Consider the following 14,927-nt stretch of genomic DNA (forward strand, 5'->3'; position numbering starts at 1 on the left):
GGCCACTGTCTCCCCTCTCTCTGTGTTTTTATGCATACATACATTCATGCATGCAAACTTTTTTCTTTCTGTTAGCTAGGAATAATCTTAGTTTAGTTGTTCTAATTTTTGTTGGCTGATTCCAAGCTCATAAGCCCTGGAATAGGCCCTAACATCAGCAACATTGCACACATTTTTCCAACTGATTGTAAAGCATAACACTCTTCCAAGGCTGTACATCCCAGTTATCTTGTTGTAAGTAATAATTTTCCAAGTTAAATTGCCACCCCTGTGTTCCCTTCTTTTCATCCTGTTTAATTGCCTGATTTCCCCCTTTCTTATTTGTTCCATACAGTGGGAGGAAGTCAGTGGCTACGATGAGAACCTCAACACAATACGTACTTACCAAGTTTGCAACGTCTTTGAACCCAACCAGAACAATTGGTTACTTACCACCTTCATAAATCGACGTGGTGCACACCGTATTTATACAGAAATGCGCTTCACTGTACGGGACTGTAGCAGCCTTCCCAATGTTCCTGGTTCCTGTAAGGAAACGTTCAACCTATATTACTATGAAACAGACTCTGTTATTTTCACCAAGAATTCAGCTTTCTGGACAGAAGCCCCCTACCTCAAGGTGGACACTATTGCTGCAGATGAGAGCTTCTCTCAGGTGGACTTTGGTGGCAGGTTAATGAAGGTGAACACAGAGGTGAGGAGCTTTGGGCCCCTCAATCGGAAAGGCTTTTACCTTGCCTTTCAGGATTATGGGGCATGCATGTCATTGCTGTCTGTAAGGGTCTTCTTTAAGAAATGCCCAAGCGTGGTGCAAAATTTTGCCATCTTCCCAGAGACCATGACAGGAGCAGAAAGTACTTCCTTAGTGATCGCACGAGGTACGTGCATTCCCAATGCCGAGGAGGTGGATGTGCCCATTAAATTATACTGCAATGGTGATGGGGAATGGATGGTTCCCATTGGCCGCTGTACTTGCAAGGCTGGATATGAGCCTGAGAACTATGTGGCCTGTAAAGGTAAGATGATGATTTGCTGTTGTCTGATGGCCATTGCCTTGTCAACTAAAGAACTGATCAGAAATCCCTGAAATTAAATAATGGCTGAGATACCTTTAAAGTATTTATTTATTTATTTGTTTATTTACTTATTTATTCAAGAGAGGGACTTGAGTGGTGTACAATAACTTTTTCAGTTAATAAAATATTAAAATCAAAATCATTTTAAGATTAAAAAGTTGTGAAACTATAAAATTAATACTATAAAATTTCAAAAGGTGAAACCTTCCAAGATGGAGGGTTAGCAGTTGTTAATGTAGTTTTTAATGGAGGTGGGAGGGTCTCATAAGCCAGCCAGCCCCACAGTTGTGTGGGCTTCTGTGTCCCTCATGCAAGGCTGCACAGCCAGGTTTTGACCCCTTTGCAGAAGACCAAAATATTGGGGACTTTCCTCACCTCTGAGGGCAGGATGTTCCACAATGCAGGGGAAGCAGTAGAGAAGGCCTTTTTCCTAGACCCCCACCAGTCAAAATTCTTTGATTGATGGGGACTTGCCAATAGAAGAACACTATTAGCTCTACCTTGTGAAGGCTAACATCATGTGGTTACCAAAGAAATTGCAAATTGACATAGCTTTCTTTATTTGTGATAACTGTAGATCTGAAATGAGTCTTCTCAATGCCTGCCTCTCTTACAGTAAGGATAGCTAAGGTAGATTTTCGCTTCTCCAAACTAAAGAAGGCAAAAGATATTTAATACTAGGGCACAATAGGTACAGTATATGTTGATCAGCGCCAGTCACTTCCTTGACTCTTTTCTTAGGGAAAGTGATCCACGATCTGAGTGCCAGAACATTCTGCCTTTCTGTCTTTTTCTTTTATTAATGAATGTCAGCCAGCCCAATATAGGTAGAAGCACTTTTGCTTTCTTTTTTTATCCTCCAGGTGCTGCAGATGATGTTTCAGCTCAGAATAGAACCATCTAGTCATATTTTATACCAATCCCGAAGTTTGTGCAGTGATTATCTATAACAGCCTTTCCCTTCGTATTCCCAGTGTTCCTGTCTGAGACTGATAGCACAATGATTCCCACTATCCATGGTCATGCTGCCTTGGACTGATAGGAACTGCAGTGCAATGCATTAAATGGGGGGGAAAGATTGATTTACATAAAATGAACAACTTCTGTGTGGTTGGATGAATTAAAATGTAACTGCAAATGATTAATACTCTAGCTCTGCTGCCTCATTTGCCAGCTAATAATTTTCTGTATGCAACCTTGTAAAAATGTCTGGTTAGTAAATGGGATCTAGTTTGTGATTAGCAATTCTTACAAAAGGCAAATGGTAGCATGTATAAATAGGGGACAATTATCTGATCCAGTGGCATTTTTGTGATATGTAAAGAGAATTGTGTCAGGAAATAACACAACAGCTTGCTTCAGGCTGGCCATTCTATAAATAGTTATTTTTCTTTCTTACTCAGTAAAGAGAGAGTGAAAAAGATCTTAGTCCAGATATTAGTTTGGCTATGGACCCATCAATTTAGAGAGGATGTATTTTAATTAAACCTAAACTAATGAGGCTGTCCTAACTGTTTTAATTGATCTGTGTTTTTCTCCTCTGTGTGAGTGGAGCCAGAGATTTCATTCCTTAGTCTAAGTCAAAGAATTGTCAGAAATGGGGACATTAAAAAGATAGGCTGAAATAGAAATCCGTACACTTTCTGTTTTCTCCTTTGGTGATGTGGGAATGAAGCCATCAACATGATCAAATATAAGCTATACTTGTGGGAAGTGTATGGAGATCAGTATGATTCAGTTAAGAGTTTTTAGGTGTGAAACCACATACTGGGAATAGTTCATTGTGAAAAGAGAGCTGTGCTATATGTCATGTCTATAAAAGGATAAGTATATATAAACAGCAGTCAGTCACTGGTTAGGTGCCCAACACAGACTGGTTTGAATACTCATTTTTCATAACATATGCGGTATTTATATATGAAAAGCTGAGAGAAAGGCCTACAAATGTTTACTAAATACTTTAAGTTGCAAAAGATGTATACTACTGTATATGCAACACACTGTAAAAAGTTATTTGACCTTCTATTCACACTTTAAAATTATCTTCCAAATAACTTTCTACCAACAAAATCTAATAATAGAAAAGAATATTCCTTGGCTTTTAAATATGTTTTCTAAAGAAAGCTTAGTTGCTGGTGCTTTGTTTTTGGTCTGAAAACAATATCTAAGAAAAATAATACAGATATGCAGTGCTTTAAATTGTACTTCAGAGTATGTGGTTTATCAATGTAATATATTATGCAACTCTTTTAAACAGCCACACTCTTTCACAAATCATATGGCAGCAAGCAACCTTGAGAAAAGATATGGGTGCTTTAAAGAGTTGCAGACAGATACTACAATTTCTGTCCTGTGTACTCCAGAAAAACCTTTTCAAATTATTTCCAAAGCTCTGCTCAGCGCTAGAAATTAATCTGCAGAAACTGGTTTTAAACTTACACATCATCCTTTTCCAGCTTTGAAATGCATTAAGATACAGTTCCCTTAAACTGGATTTGCAATACTAGCTGAAAATGTCAAATATTTATTCCAACATATCTGGAAGGCATATCAATCTGCAGTTGATCTATGACCAAACAGAAAATAAAGGCTATTCATACTACAGAGAGTCTAACTGTTTATTGGATTTAATCATATGAATGATGTGGTCTCTTGCAAGTTACTATGCACTGAAATAAAAACAGTAAAATAACAGGTGATGGTTCTTCATATATCACTGGAAATGTATCACAGTCATAAAAAGGCATTAAAATGTAATTGATGGCGATTATCGTGCCCACCATCTAGTGGCTTCATGAGCAGGTGCTGAAATAAATTGAAACCAAATTACAACATAGAAAGATTAAATATGAATAATGTGAGAAGGAAAGATGATAGAAGAGAAAATGGAATAGAAGGATTTTATGCCTCTACAAAACGTTTCTACACAGTGATTGGGTAGGCAGTGCTACCCATCAGGTGTTTCAGACTACAACTTCTATAACCCTTTGTGATAGACCATACCAAGTCATCTGAGGAGAATTAAAGTTCTGATCAGTGTTTTTGTTGTTTGAGTTTACTTTAAAAATATGTAATTTAGCGAGTTTCTGTAGATACAGAATGAACACACAGTGTAAACTAAAGCCCATTTCACTAAAAAGTCTTAAATAAGAACTGCCTGTGCTTTTGTTTTGATACTACTATTACCTAGGTAGAAACAAACATTATTTCCTGAGAAAGATTAAACTGTTTTCCAGGGGAGAAAGAATATAGCTGTGTGGGACTATAATTTATTTAAGATTTCTGGATGTATTTCCTGTAGAAAAGCTAAACACTAATAAAAATCACATTACTTGGCATTTTTCAACCATGTTGCATGATTGCTCTGATAATCACCTAATCAGCACAACCAACTGATGTGCTGGGAAAAAAAGATTATGGGAATTGAAATTCATAAACAACTGGAGGGCATCAGGCTGGGAGAGCCTCATGTTAACTTTTCGACTGCTAATCTTGAGAGAATGGGAAATGGGATCTGTTTTATTGTATGAACAAAAGAGATTTGTCAGTCGGAAGATGGAAGGGAACACATTTCCCTGGTATGGATGATGATGATCGGCATTCTGGCAGAATCAGAAAGGGAAGCTGATAGACAAAGTTTTGCTGATGTAACTCACTAGCCAGGGTGTCTCATTAACATTATGCTCTTCAGTGTATTCTCTTTGGCTATTCTTTTAATTTCTCACTGCATTAAATATCTGATATTGTTAGCTTAACCTATAGTTGGTTCATATATCATTGGAATAGGATCTAACACCTTAGACTTTACCCATCTTTATGAAGACATTTGCACATCTCTTTCTGCATTGGGGCTGTAGCCCAACCCCAACTGACTCTTCTGTCAATTTATTTTATTTCTGCTTTTCTTTGACTGCCATTATAGACTAGAATTAAGAATTAAGTCTTTATTGATTAGCCCTTGGGCCATATCAAAGTGCAAAGTTCAGCAACAAACCATTACTAAAATTTAATAAAAGCAATTTAAAATGGAATTTGATAAAATACAATTTAAAATGGAATTGGAATAAAATACAATTTAAAATGAAATTGGAATAAAATACTATCTAAAATGAAATTGTAATAGAGTACAATAACTTAAGATATAGATAAAATATGATAAAATTATATTTTGGAGTCACCCTTGCAATCTACCCCAATCAGTCCCACATATGCAGATCTCAACTGAACCATTTTGTTTAAGTACTAGTTCCTTGATTTCTTACAGTTTCCAAATCTGGAACAGCAAAATGTTCACAATGCCACCGAATAAAATAGATTAGTAAGGCAAGAAATCGCATTGAAGCTAAGTAGAGAAAACACTAGGACCTGTATGAACAGAAGAATAGCATGGGATGGGTGATAATTTGTTATCTGATTGTTTAGTTTTTAAACAAGAAATGTCTAAGCTTACCATGTGTCTTTGTTTTTTGATATGTCACTCATCTTTAATAGGAAGGAGATAATATTTGATGAAGTAGCAATTGAAATATTTTAAGTAATATCTGTGGAATTTGGCCATCTGCATAGATGAGATTCTAATTTTAGATGAAACCACATATTTTTTTCATGAATACAGTAGGGAGGAAGTCAAGATGAATGTTTGTCAGCCTTTTGAGTAAGCCAACTCGAGAAACAGCCATGACAGGGGTTCTCGGAATGTTCCTTATTGTAAGAAGGTAGAATAACAGAGTCCTGAAAACATGTCCCAAACCTGCCTGCTCCTATTAAGGATTACAAAGTTCTGATTCTCTATCTTAACAGTTTATGTTTTCCCAGAACTGACCAACTATTTGTCCTTCTCATTACCTGATGTAAATTCCTCCATAGTGCGTAAACATGAGAGAAAGCCAAAGAGACAATGATATCCATCCTTTGAGAGTGGTTATAGTTTGCTCATAATTTATGCTATTTTTTGACTCTAATGAGAATACCCTTAATTACTCTTAGAAATGCACCCAACCTGAGACCTTGCACATAATATTTTCTGGATATACTGCTTGAACAGTTTACATTGTTTTTGTTTGTATTAATTAATTTAATTTTATCCCACTTTTCTTTTTAAAAATACTACTTGAATATATGTATTTACGTTAAAATGCTTATTCTTACACATGGTTATGTTATTTAAGTTTAGTTTTTTAATGAATAATGTATCTAGTTAGCTTGAGGTGACTTTTTTTTAATAGTGATGTTATTAAACTTTGCAGTCAAAAATAATAAAGCTAATGTAAACTGAAAACATAAAGAATGAAAAAGAAATGCAGAAAATAAAAAATAGAAAAAATAAAAATATGAATACAGTAAATAAAAATAAGAATAAAAAATCAACTTCCTCCTTAATCACTGATATAAACAATTTTAGTGATGTGTCACCTTCTATTAAAATAAAATAAATGATTATATTCCATCTCTTATCTGTCAACAAATCTTTAAAGCCTCATCCTTTTAGTCCTGATCAGCAAAGTCTATTAAGAATATGATAACACAAATCTATTTTAACCTTGATCATATAAATCAATTTTATATTCTTTCTTTTAGTTATAATAATCTTGATCTTTGATGCCTTCAAATAATGTCCCAAAGTTTGATTTTCATTTTTCCTTTGTCGCTTCTCACAAAAGATTTTAAAGCTTTAACAAACCTCTTTTGTAAATCCATTATAGAAAACTTATCCAAGGCATACTTTTAGTTTATTATTTCTATATCTCTTTTAGACAGTGCTTTTTTTGTAAAAAAAAAAAAAAAGTGCCGGAACTCACACACATCATACAACCCGACTTGGTTCCATCCAAAAAAGGTGCTGGAACTCCGTTCTGGGCATTCTATGAGAAAAAAAAGCCCTGCTTTTAGATATTAAGACATCAGTGTCCTTCTGAAGGCACTGACAGCAATTGCAGTAAAATGGTTATTTCTCCCAAAGCTCTAAACTTGCTAGAGGCCACTGTTTTGTGGACTCTTTGTAAAGAGAAGAATTAAGAAGAGACAATCCACTTGCTGGCTATTCATTTTGCCTTGGTCATTGTCTTCATTTGAGCTATCTTCAGTTCTCCATTTCTTTCCTGGAAGCCCATTTTATATCTAATTTTCTTAAGGTGGGAAAAATGTCATCTATAAAGTAGGTTGACTTGAGACAGAGTGACTGGTTCAAAGTCATCCAATCAGCTTCCATGGCTAAGATTATCCTTGAATCTGGGTTTCCCTAGTCACAATCCAATTTTTTTTTTTTTTGCTATACTGGTTTTCCTAAGGCCTGACGGTTTATTGGCAGTAAAGTACAGGGACTGTGGCAAAGAAAGGACATAAAAAAAATCAAGCAGCAGATCATTCTTTTGAAGAAGGCCAAACAACAGCTGCCACATAAACACAAACTCTCCAAAGTAAGGTTTGTGATTTCCTAGCTTCAAAGGATTGTGCGGGATTGCTTTGGCTGGCTAGCCCTCTTTCATCTTTCTCATTATTTCTTGAGCAAAGCTGCAGGAATCAGAACAAGCTTTGATGGGTTCTGATTTAAATGGAACTCTGGAAACAACACTGATTCTTTCTCTTAATTGGAACTTTCCTCTCTCTTATTTTGGGCCTTGCCATGCATGCTGTCAATTTGATACTACCTGCTGGAATCCTCAGAGGGAGCTGGATGTATAAATATGGAAATTATATGATTTATTTTCTTCTGTCACCGCTTTCTGAATTTATATTAAGATTGTTCAAATTCTTCTTTATGCCTCATGGCTTTACTTACACTTTGTCTCTCGGAAGTAACATTCAGTTGAAAGAGTCCAAAGCGAAGCGAATTTTGGTGCATTCAGTGTAGTGACAGCCAGACAGCTTTTGTATGGATTTCATGATGAGTTTGGTAATAAATAAAAATTAAACGTCTAAAGAGATGATTTTGTTCTCTCTCACTCTTTTTCAAAATGTAGTGTGCATATTTATCAGATTTATCATTTTACCATTTAAAACCTGACATGCAATCTTTTATTACTATAATACTTTTATGAACTATTATAAGGTCATAAACAATGACACACTTCAAGAAAAGACCCATATAAGATATGTTTTAAAGCTTATATTTGGCTGTTGAAGGTATTTCAGAAACAATGACTTAATAACTGTAATGTAAAGTGTATAAATTGTATTAGTATTCTGAAGGTTTAATCTGAATGTTGATAAATGAACAATGGCCAGTAACAGAATTTTCATTAAAGGAATGATTTTCTCCTTAATGAGCAAAGAGTTTTTAGGCTAAATCTCCATAAAATATATTTGAGAAATAATTGCAATTTAATGTCACAATAGGGTGTTGTGTTATAAAACATACTTGCAGTATGTTATTCAGTCACTAGAGGTCTCTATGCACTCTACAGAGTTAAATAGAGGGTGTGTCCTTTGTAGACAAAGAAGAAAAAGACGTAGCGGGAGGAATTAAAATCTTTTCTGTTTACACATAAGACTAATGACAGAGACTCCTTTTGCTTATAAATGATTAGATTTGAACAAACTTGTGAATCAAAGCTTTAAACTAACAGAAAAGCAGCAATTTATATTTTCTTTTAATAAAAAACAAAGGACATCATCCCGTATATTTAATGACCACTATTGAGCTAAACAAGTATGAGTCTCTCTCACAAACAAATTTCCAACTCTCGCCCTCCCCAACCCCAGTCTCCAGGGGGAACAAGGCAAGGCATGAAAGCATAATCCTCTTAAAGGATTCATTTGTGTTTCTCAAAGTAGGCTAAGGGTGTTAAAACTGACAGAAGGGCTCTCCTCCAGCGCATCCTTGCCTTTCATTCCATCTGTTCCATCTCAATGACCACATGGCCTCAGAAGACCACTCACACTCAATGCAGGTACCCCTTGGTGCATTTCTGAGCAAAACTAGTGATATTTCTTTACCAGTAAAAGGTAATTCATGGTAAAAGGTGTTTCTTTCTTTTTTTAAAAAATAGACGAATGACAAAGTGAAATTATTCCAATGGAGAGTTGCTACTTTTCATATAGCTTTTATGTGATATATGCAGTTTATCAAGTGCTTTCTCATTCCCTTATAGATGGTTTGCTTGCCCATAGTCACTATTTTAATCTCACAAATTATAATAAAAGAGATTTTGAATGTCAAAAGTTGCCCCAAAAGTCTATTGGTGTGATAGAAATACATTTTTATAAGCTTTTACATTATTTTTCAAGCATTCAACTTGAAAGCTAATTTGAAGATCAACATATATAAATTCATTGAAATAATTTTAATTTTACACTGCTCCTGTTGATCCTGTTGTAAATGACACATAGTAACTTTGCTAATAAGCCAAACAAAAAATGAAAAGGAGCCATGTTGTGGTGGAATTTCCAGCTCGAATGGGGGGAGGAGTGAAAAGACTGCCAAGCTTGGAGCCTTTGCAGGGAAGGAAGGGACATACACCAGCCCCCCCCAGTCCCACCCCACCTTCCCCAATTCCTGAAGCCTTTATCTGGCAGTTCCCAAGAAAATGTAGTTGATCTGGCAATATTCTTGTAAAAAGGTAGGCAACAATAAAGAAGTAACTGATCAGCTCATGGTGTTATTCTGCTTCCTTATGATTGACACATGTTGGCCCTTGACCAAAACAACTTCTCCATGAAATTGATTGTATGGCAACAATAATATTGGAACCATGAAAATGTCACAAAAGTTTGTGCAGTTTTGAGGTCTTTGTAATTTTCTATCCATTGTAAGACTACAGAACTTTGGGGACTGTAGGAAATAAATGGCAAACTGAATGAAAATGTAAAACTAACCATAGAATACCATTGAGTGAATCAGTTCATTCTTCATTGGTGCTATAGTTTTGAGATTGAGATGTTTTTGTATTCTGCCTTCAGATGGCCTGTGATAGGACAACTGCAGGGAAAAGCCAACATTTTCAGCCATTTTTGTTGGGGGAGGGATTTTGTGGCCAAATTCCAAGTGACCATATTAAATATTTAGGATGCAAAAATAACAATAGCAAAAAAAAAACCCATCAATAGAAGGGTGTTCTTAGAAAGCCAAAACTGAGATGCATACAGAAAAGCATCTGTACCCTTTAAATGTCTACTGATATTGGCCTTGTTTTCATCAATTGAGCTCATTGCTTCACTTTGTCAGGTCTTAGAAATGAATCAAAAGGACTCACAGGTTGGACCATGAATTCTCATCCTGTTGGCGGGGGTGTGATAAGATTCAGCAGCTAGAGCAGATGGGTCACACCTTGAATAGTTTGACAGCCAAGATGCTTAATAGATGAAAGGATGGTGTAAACCATCTGCACCGATGAAAATTTATCTCCTTCTTTAATTCAGGCTGGTGGTAGGAAAACCACTTTAATAGCAACCCTTTGAGAACAAAATCTGAAAAGCCAAAATACTTTCCTTCTTTGAATAAGCTCCTCTTGTGATATTATTGAGCAAGAAGGATTCCCTTCCATCCTTTTTGTATTGTCTTTAGGATTGCCTGCACTACAGAAAAAGTTTAGCAACGAGAACAATAATTGATTACTTTCAATATTGTAAAAGCTACACTGGAAAAAAAAGATAATTTAATATGCTCTACCTACTGATCAAGCTTTTCCCTTTGAACAAATTGTTTGTTCCAATTTGTGTCACTGTGGAGCCTGAGAATATGAAATTAAAACATTTGTGTGTGCTGAAACAGATTTTCCCCTTGTTATTATTAACATTCTGAAGTATTGTAGTAGGCATTTTCTTTTTTCTTTTTGATTAAATTGAAAACATCCATAATTCTATCATGGCCATGTAGGTTTTCTTTAAAAGGGAAGAATTCAAACTTCATACACTAAATTGTCTAGTTATTATAAAATCAGTACCTGTAACAGATTTTTTTCCAACTTTATCAGTTGTTGGATCCCAACTTCTATAATTCTTAGTTATCAGAGAGAATTAGGAGCTAGGGTATGGGATTAGTTGGATTAAATATATCTATAAAGAACCAGGATGGAGAAGCTGTCTGCTTTTTGGAAGGAGAGAGTGAATAAAAAGATTATATGACCACTTATATAGAAAAAAAATACAGGATCCCTTTAACACACACACACACACACATTTTAACTTGCTGACTACTTTGCAGAGACATTTTGGCTTTGTTTTTAATTTAGAGGAGATTTTCTTATGCAGTGCTGTGATGTCATGATGCATTGTCAATGTTCTTGGGGGTTTGCAGTTTGGCTGCTGTTTGACGGAACTTGCTGTGAAGTATATTATGATAGGTTATTTCTTAAATGTAGGAATCAACATAATTTATATTTCAAAACTAGAATAAATTAATGATTCAAATGTTGCAATATAACCATAAAAATTCATAGAAAATACAGAGTACAGAATAGGATACAAAAATGCAAACGCTAGGAATCGCTGTAATGTAGAATGTAATATATGCTATATTAATATAAAAGGGATATATTATGGAAAGTGGAGAACACTGTGTTGGAGAAAATTGCATAAAAAGATTTATATCAAGGTATAAAGATTTTCATGTAGACTGCAGAAAATATTTACAAAATGCAAAAATACCATGAAATAAATTCATACTTTTAAAAATAATACTGAAAGTCAAGATCATACAACTTTACTTCTAGCAACCTATACTAAAAATAAAATAAAGCTTTTACTTTTGGAGGAGCTCTTTACGGCCTTTGCTGCCTGTCCACCATCTTGGCTCCTCCCCCCAGCAACCTATACTAAATTACTTCATACCTTGTACTAGCAATAGCAATAGCCCTTAGACTTATATAAGGGCAATTTGGAAACAAACCTTTGTTTGGTTATCAATGACAGACACTTGCAGATACAGGACTTTTATTATACACATTAGAAAACTACAACTTTACATTACTTTTTAACATAATCATCGTTCAATTGAAGCATTTGTCATAACGTGAACCAACACTACATCAGAAGTCAGCATGCCCCGATGCTTATTATGGATGGCTCATCTGAGTTTTCGTAACATTTCACAGTAGACTTCTGAACTGATGGCTAACCACGCTCCATGAACTTCACTAGCAGTACTCCTTTGGTGGGATTTTCTGTGGCATCACTTCCAGTGTGTTGTTGGTTCACGATAATGCTTGCCCACACACTACTAGATGCACCCAAGAACTTTTGAAGCAGTTCTGTTGGGATGTTTATGATCACTGCCCTCCCATAGCCCAGTTTTGTGCCGAGCGACTACTATTAAGGAATTTCAAACCTTGTAAGACGTTATGACAACTGCCTCAATTTGAATGGTGATTATGTCAAAAAGTACTGTAATGTTGTAGTTTTCTAATGTATATAATAAAAGTTCTTTATCTGCCAGTGTCTGTCATTGATAACCAAACAGAGGTTTATTTCCAAATTGCCCTCATATACCGTTTTACAGTGCTTTTATAGCTCTCTCTAAGCAGTGTACAGAGTCAGTATATTTCCCCCAACAATCTGGGTCCTAATTTTACCGACCTTGGAAGGGTGGAAGGCTGAGTCAACCTTGAGCCATTCAGAATCAAACTCCTGGAGTGAGCAGTGAGTTAGCCTGCAGTACTGCACTCCAACCACTGCGCCACCACAGCTCTTAATGTGAGATTATTTGGGATTATCTATGGAAACACAATGAAACATTGAATTAGTTCTCTTAATTAAGCTACATTTAAGCAAAATGTTGGATTTAAATCTATACAGACTAGGAAAGAGGACATTAAAACAATAAATTCACATTTGGTGAAACATATTGAAATAGACTATAGTTGTATGAGCTCTGTAAATGTAAAAAGGAATGGTTTAAAGAAGAAGGAAGACATGCTCCGTTCCTGTGTGTTTGGGTATTTTGTTTACTTACCCTTCTTCAGAAATCACCATATCATACCACGCATACATCATATTATATATAGACAGCCTTTGGTGGAGCAGTGGGCTAATGCCTCCTTAAGTAACACCAGCTGCCTGCAATTAGTGCAGGTTCGCATCCCACCAGGCTCAAGGTTGACTCAGCCTTCCATCCTTCCGAGGTAGGTAAAATGAGGACCCAGATTGTTGGGGGCAATAAGCTGACTTTGTAATAATGCCGCTTGGGGTGTGTGTGAAAGCCCTAATAAGCAGGCATATACATAGAATGAAGGCTACTGCTAAGCTTGTAAGCCGCCCTGAGTCTTCGGAGAAGGGCGGGATATAAATGGATTTTTTTTAAAAAAAATCTTAACTCTGCATCTCGGTAATCTCTGTCTGACAGCAATAATGCATTGTCTCCCAGTGTGGAATTTGCAGAAAAGTATGCTAGGTTAAAGAAGCTCCGATGGCACTTCCAATTCCTTATTCCATCTTGGCAGTGTGTATGTGGATAAAATTTAATTTAATTTAATTATGGGACTTACATGCCGCCCTATCTCCCTGAAAGACTCAGGGCGGCTAACAACAATAAAACAATAAATACAAATATTAAAAGAGATTAAATTTACAAAGCCCCACTAAAAACCAATAAAAATTAAAACAAAATTAAAACCCCCGTCTTCAGTCCAGGTCGGCCAGTTGGAAAAGGTATGTCTTTAGGTCGCGACGAAAGGACCAGAGATCTGGGGCCATCCGAAGTTCTCGGGGGAACTGATTCCAAAGGGCAGGCGCCCCAACAGAGAAGGCCCTCCCCCTGGGGGTCGCCAGCCGACATTGTCTGGCAGACGGCACCCTTAGGAGACCCTCTCTGTGTGAGCGCACAGGGCGATGGGAAGTTGTTCCTGGCAGCAGACGGTCCTGTAAAAGAGGAAGGTAAGGTTGGAAAGTGGGCTTCCTGCTTCTCAGTTATTTAATACCACTAAGCCAGGGGTGTCAAACTGCCAGCCTACGGGCTGGTTGCATCATATGGAGGCCTCGCCCACCCCAGCTCCGGTAATGCAAAAATAATCGTGATATGTCGCAACATGTCACTTGATGCGGTAAGTTTGATACCCGTGCACTAAGCAGTAGGTCTATGGGTTCAGGAGAATGGCATCAATGAACTGTTCTCAGCTGGTGCTCTTCCCCCTCTCCTACCATCTATGTCAAAAAAGCAGGGAGAGAGAAAATATCTTTATTCTTCCATTTTTCTTATCAGGCAAGAGATTTTCTTTACTCTGTATTTATTTATTAGGGAAATATGCTGGATTAATTTTGTGTGTATTGAGTTGTGCCTTAATTTACAATCAATTACTGTAGAAATGTGTGTGCTGTGTGAATATGCACTATTATACTTCATACATGAGTGCTGTTGAAGTTATACAGATCTTCTAATGAATGCTTTCCTTCAGCAAAGTGTCAGGCTAAGCACTTCCTCAGAATTGTTTTGTGCAGTAATGCTTCTCACAGTCCCTTATAACTTTCTGCAACTGGAGAAAAATGCTGACCACATTTCTTTGAACCACTTGTGAAACGCTCTACAGAAAATGTGCCATTTGCCTCCTCCAGCATCACTTATCTCAAGCTATAGCAAGAAATGGTGAAGGATTTGTCACTTGCCTTCTTTGCCTTCTGGGCACTTTTCTCAAGTGAAGGGACTGCTTACCATGTCTGTCAGAGGGGAACTGTGAGAGAGAACACATCTTTTCCTGCTCCTTCTTGCCTTTCTCAATACTGCTCACCAAAACCAAAGTTTTCCTGGCTTTGGCAAGTGAAAGGAGATAGGCAGAAGCTTTAAGACAAAACCAGTGCTTTACTGAAGCAAATCTTGCTTCTACACAGATAAGAGGAAGCTGGCTTCTGTGATGTGAATCTCTCCATGAAGGAACATTTAAGTTAACTTGTGCCAGCCTATTGTGTAAATGGAAAGACTGCTAT

General features: G+C 36.5%; 1 protein-coding gene across 1 annotated transcript in view; it reads left to right on the top strand.

The window, feature by feature from the left end:
* Window positions 1-14,927, top strand: part of EPHB1 (EPH receptor B1) — a gene marked incomplete at both ends in the record, with an annotated part of 364,500 nt that overhangs the window by 155,586 nt on the left and 193,987 nt on the right. Inside the window, one exon of the mRNA XM_083363176.1 lies at window positions 335-1,016. Coding sequence (XP_083219302.1) covers window positions 335-1,016 — 682 coding nt within the window. The remainder of the gene's footprint in view (window positions 1-334; window positions 1,017-14,927) is intronic.

Source organism: Vipera ursinii, assembly GCF_947247035.1.
Source record: "Vipera ursinii genome assembly, chromosome: 5".
NCBI lineage: Eukaryota > Metazoa > Chordata > Lepidosauria > Squamata > Viperidae > Vipera > Vipera ursinii.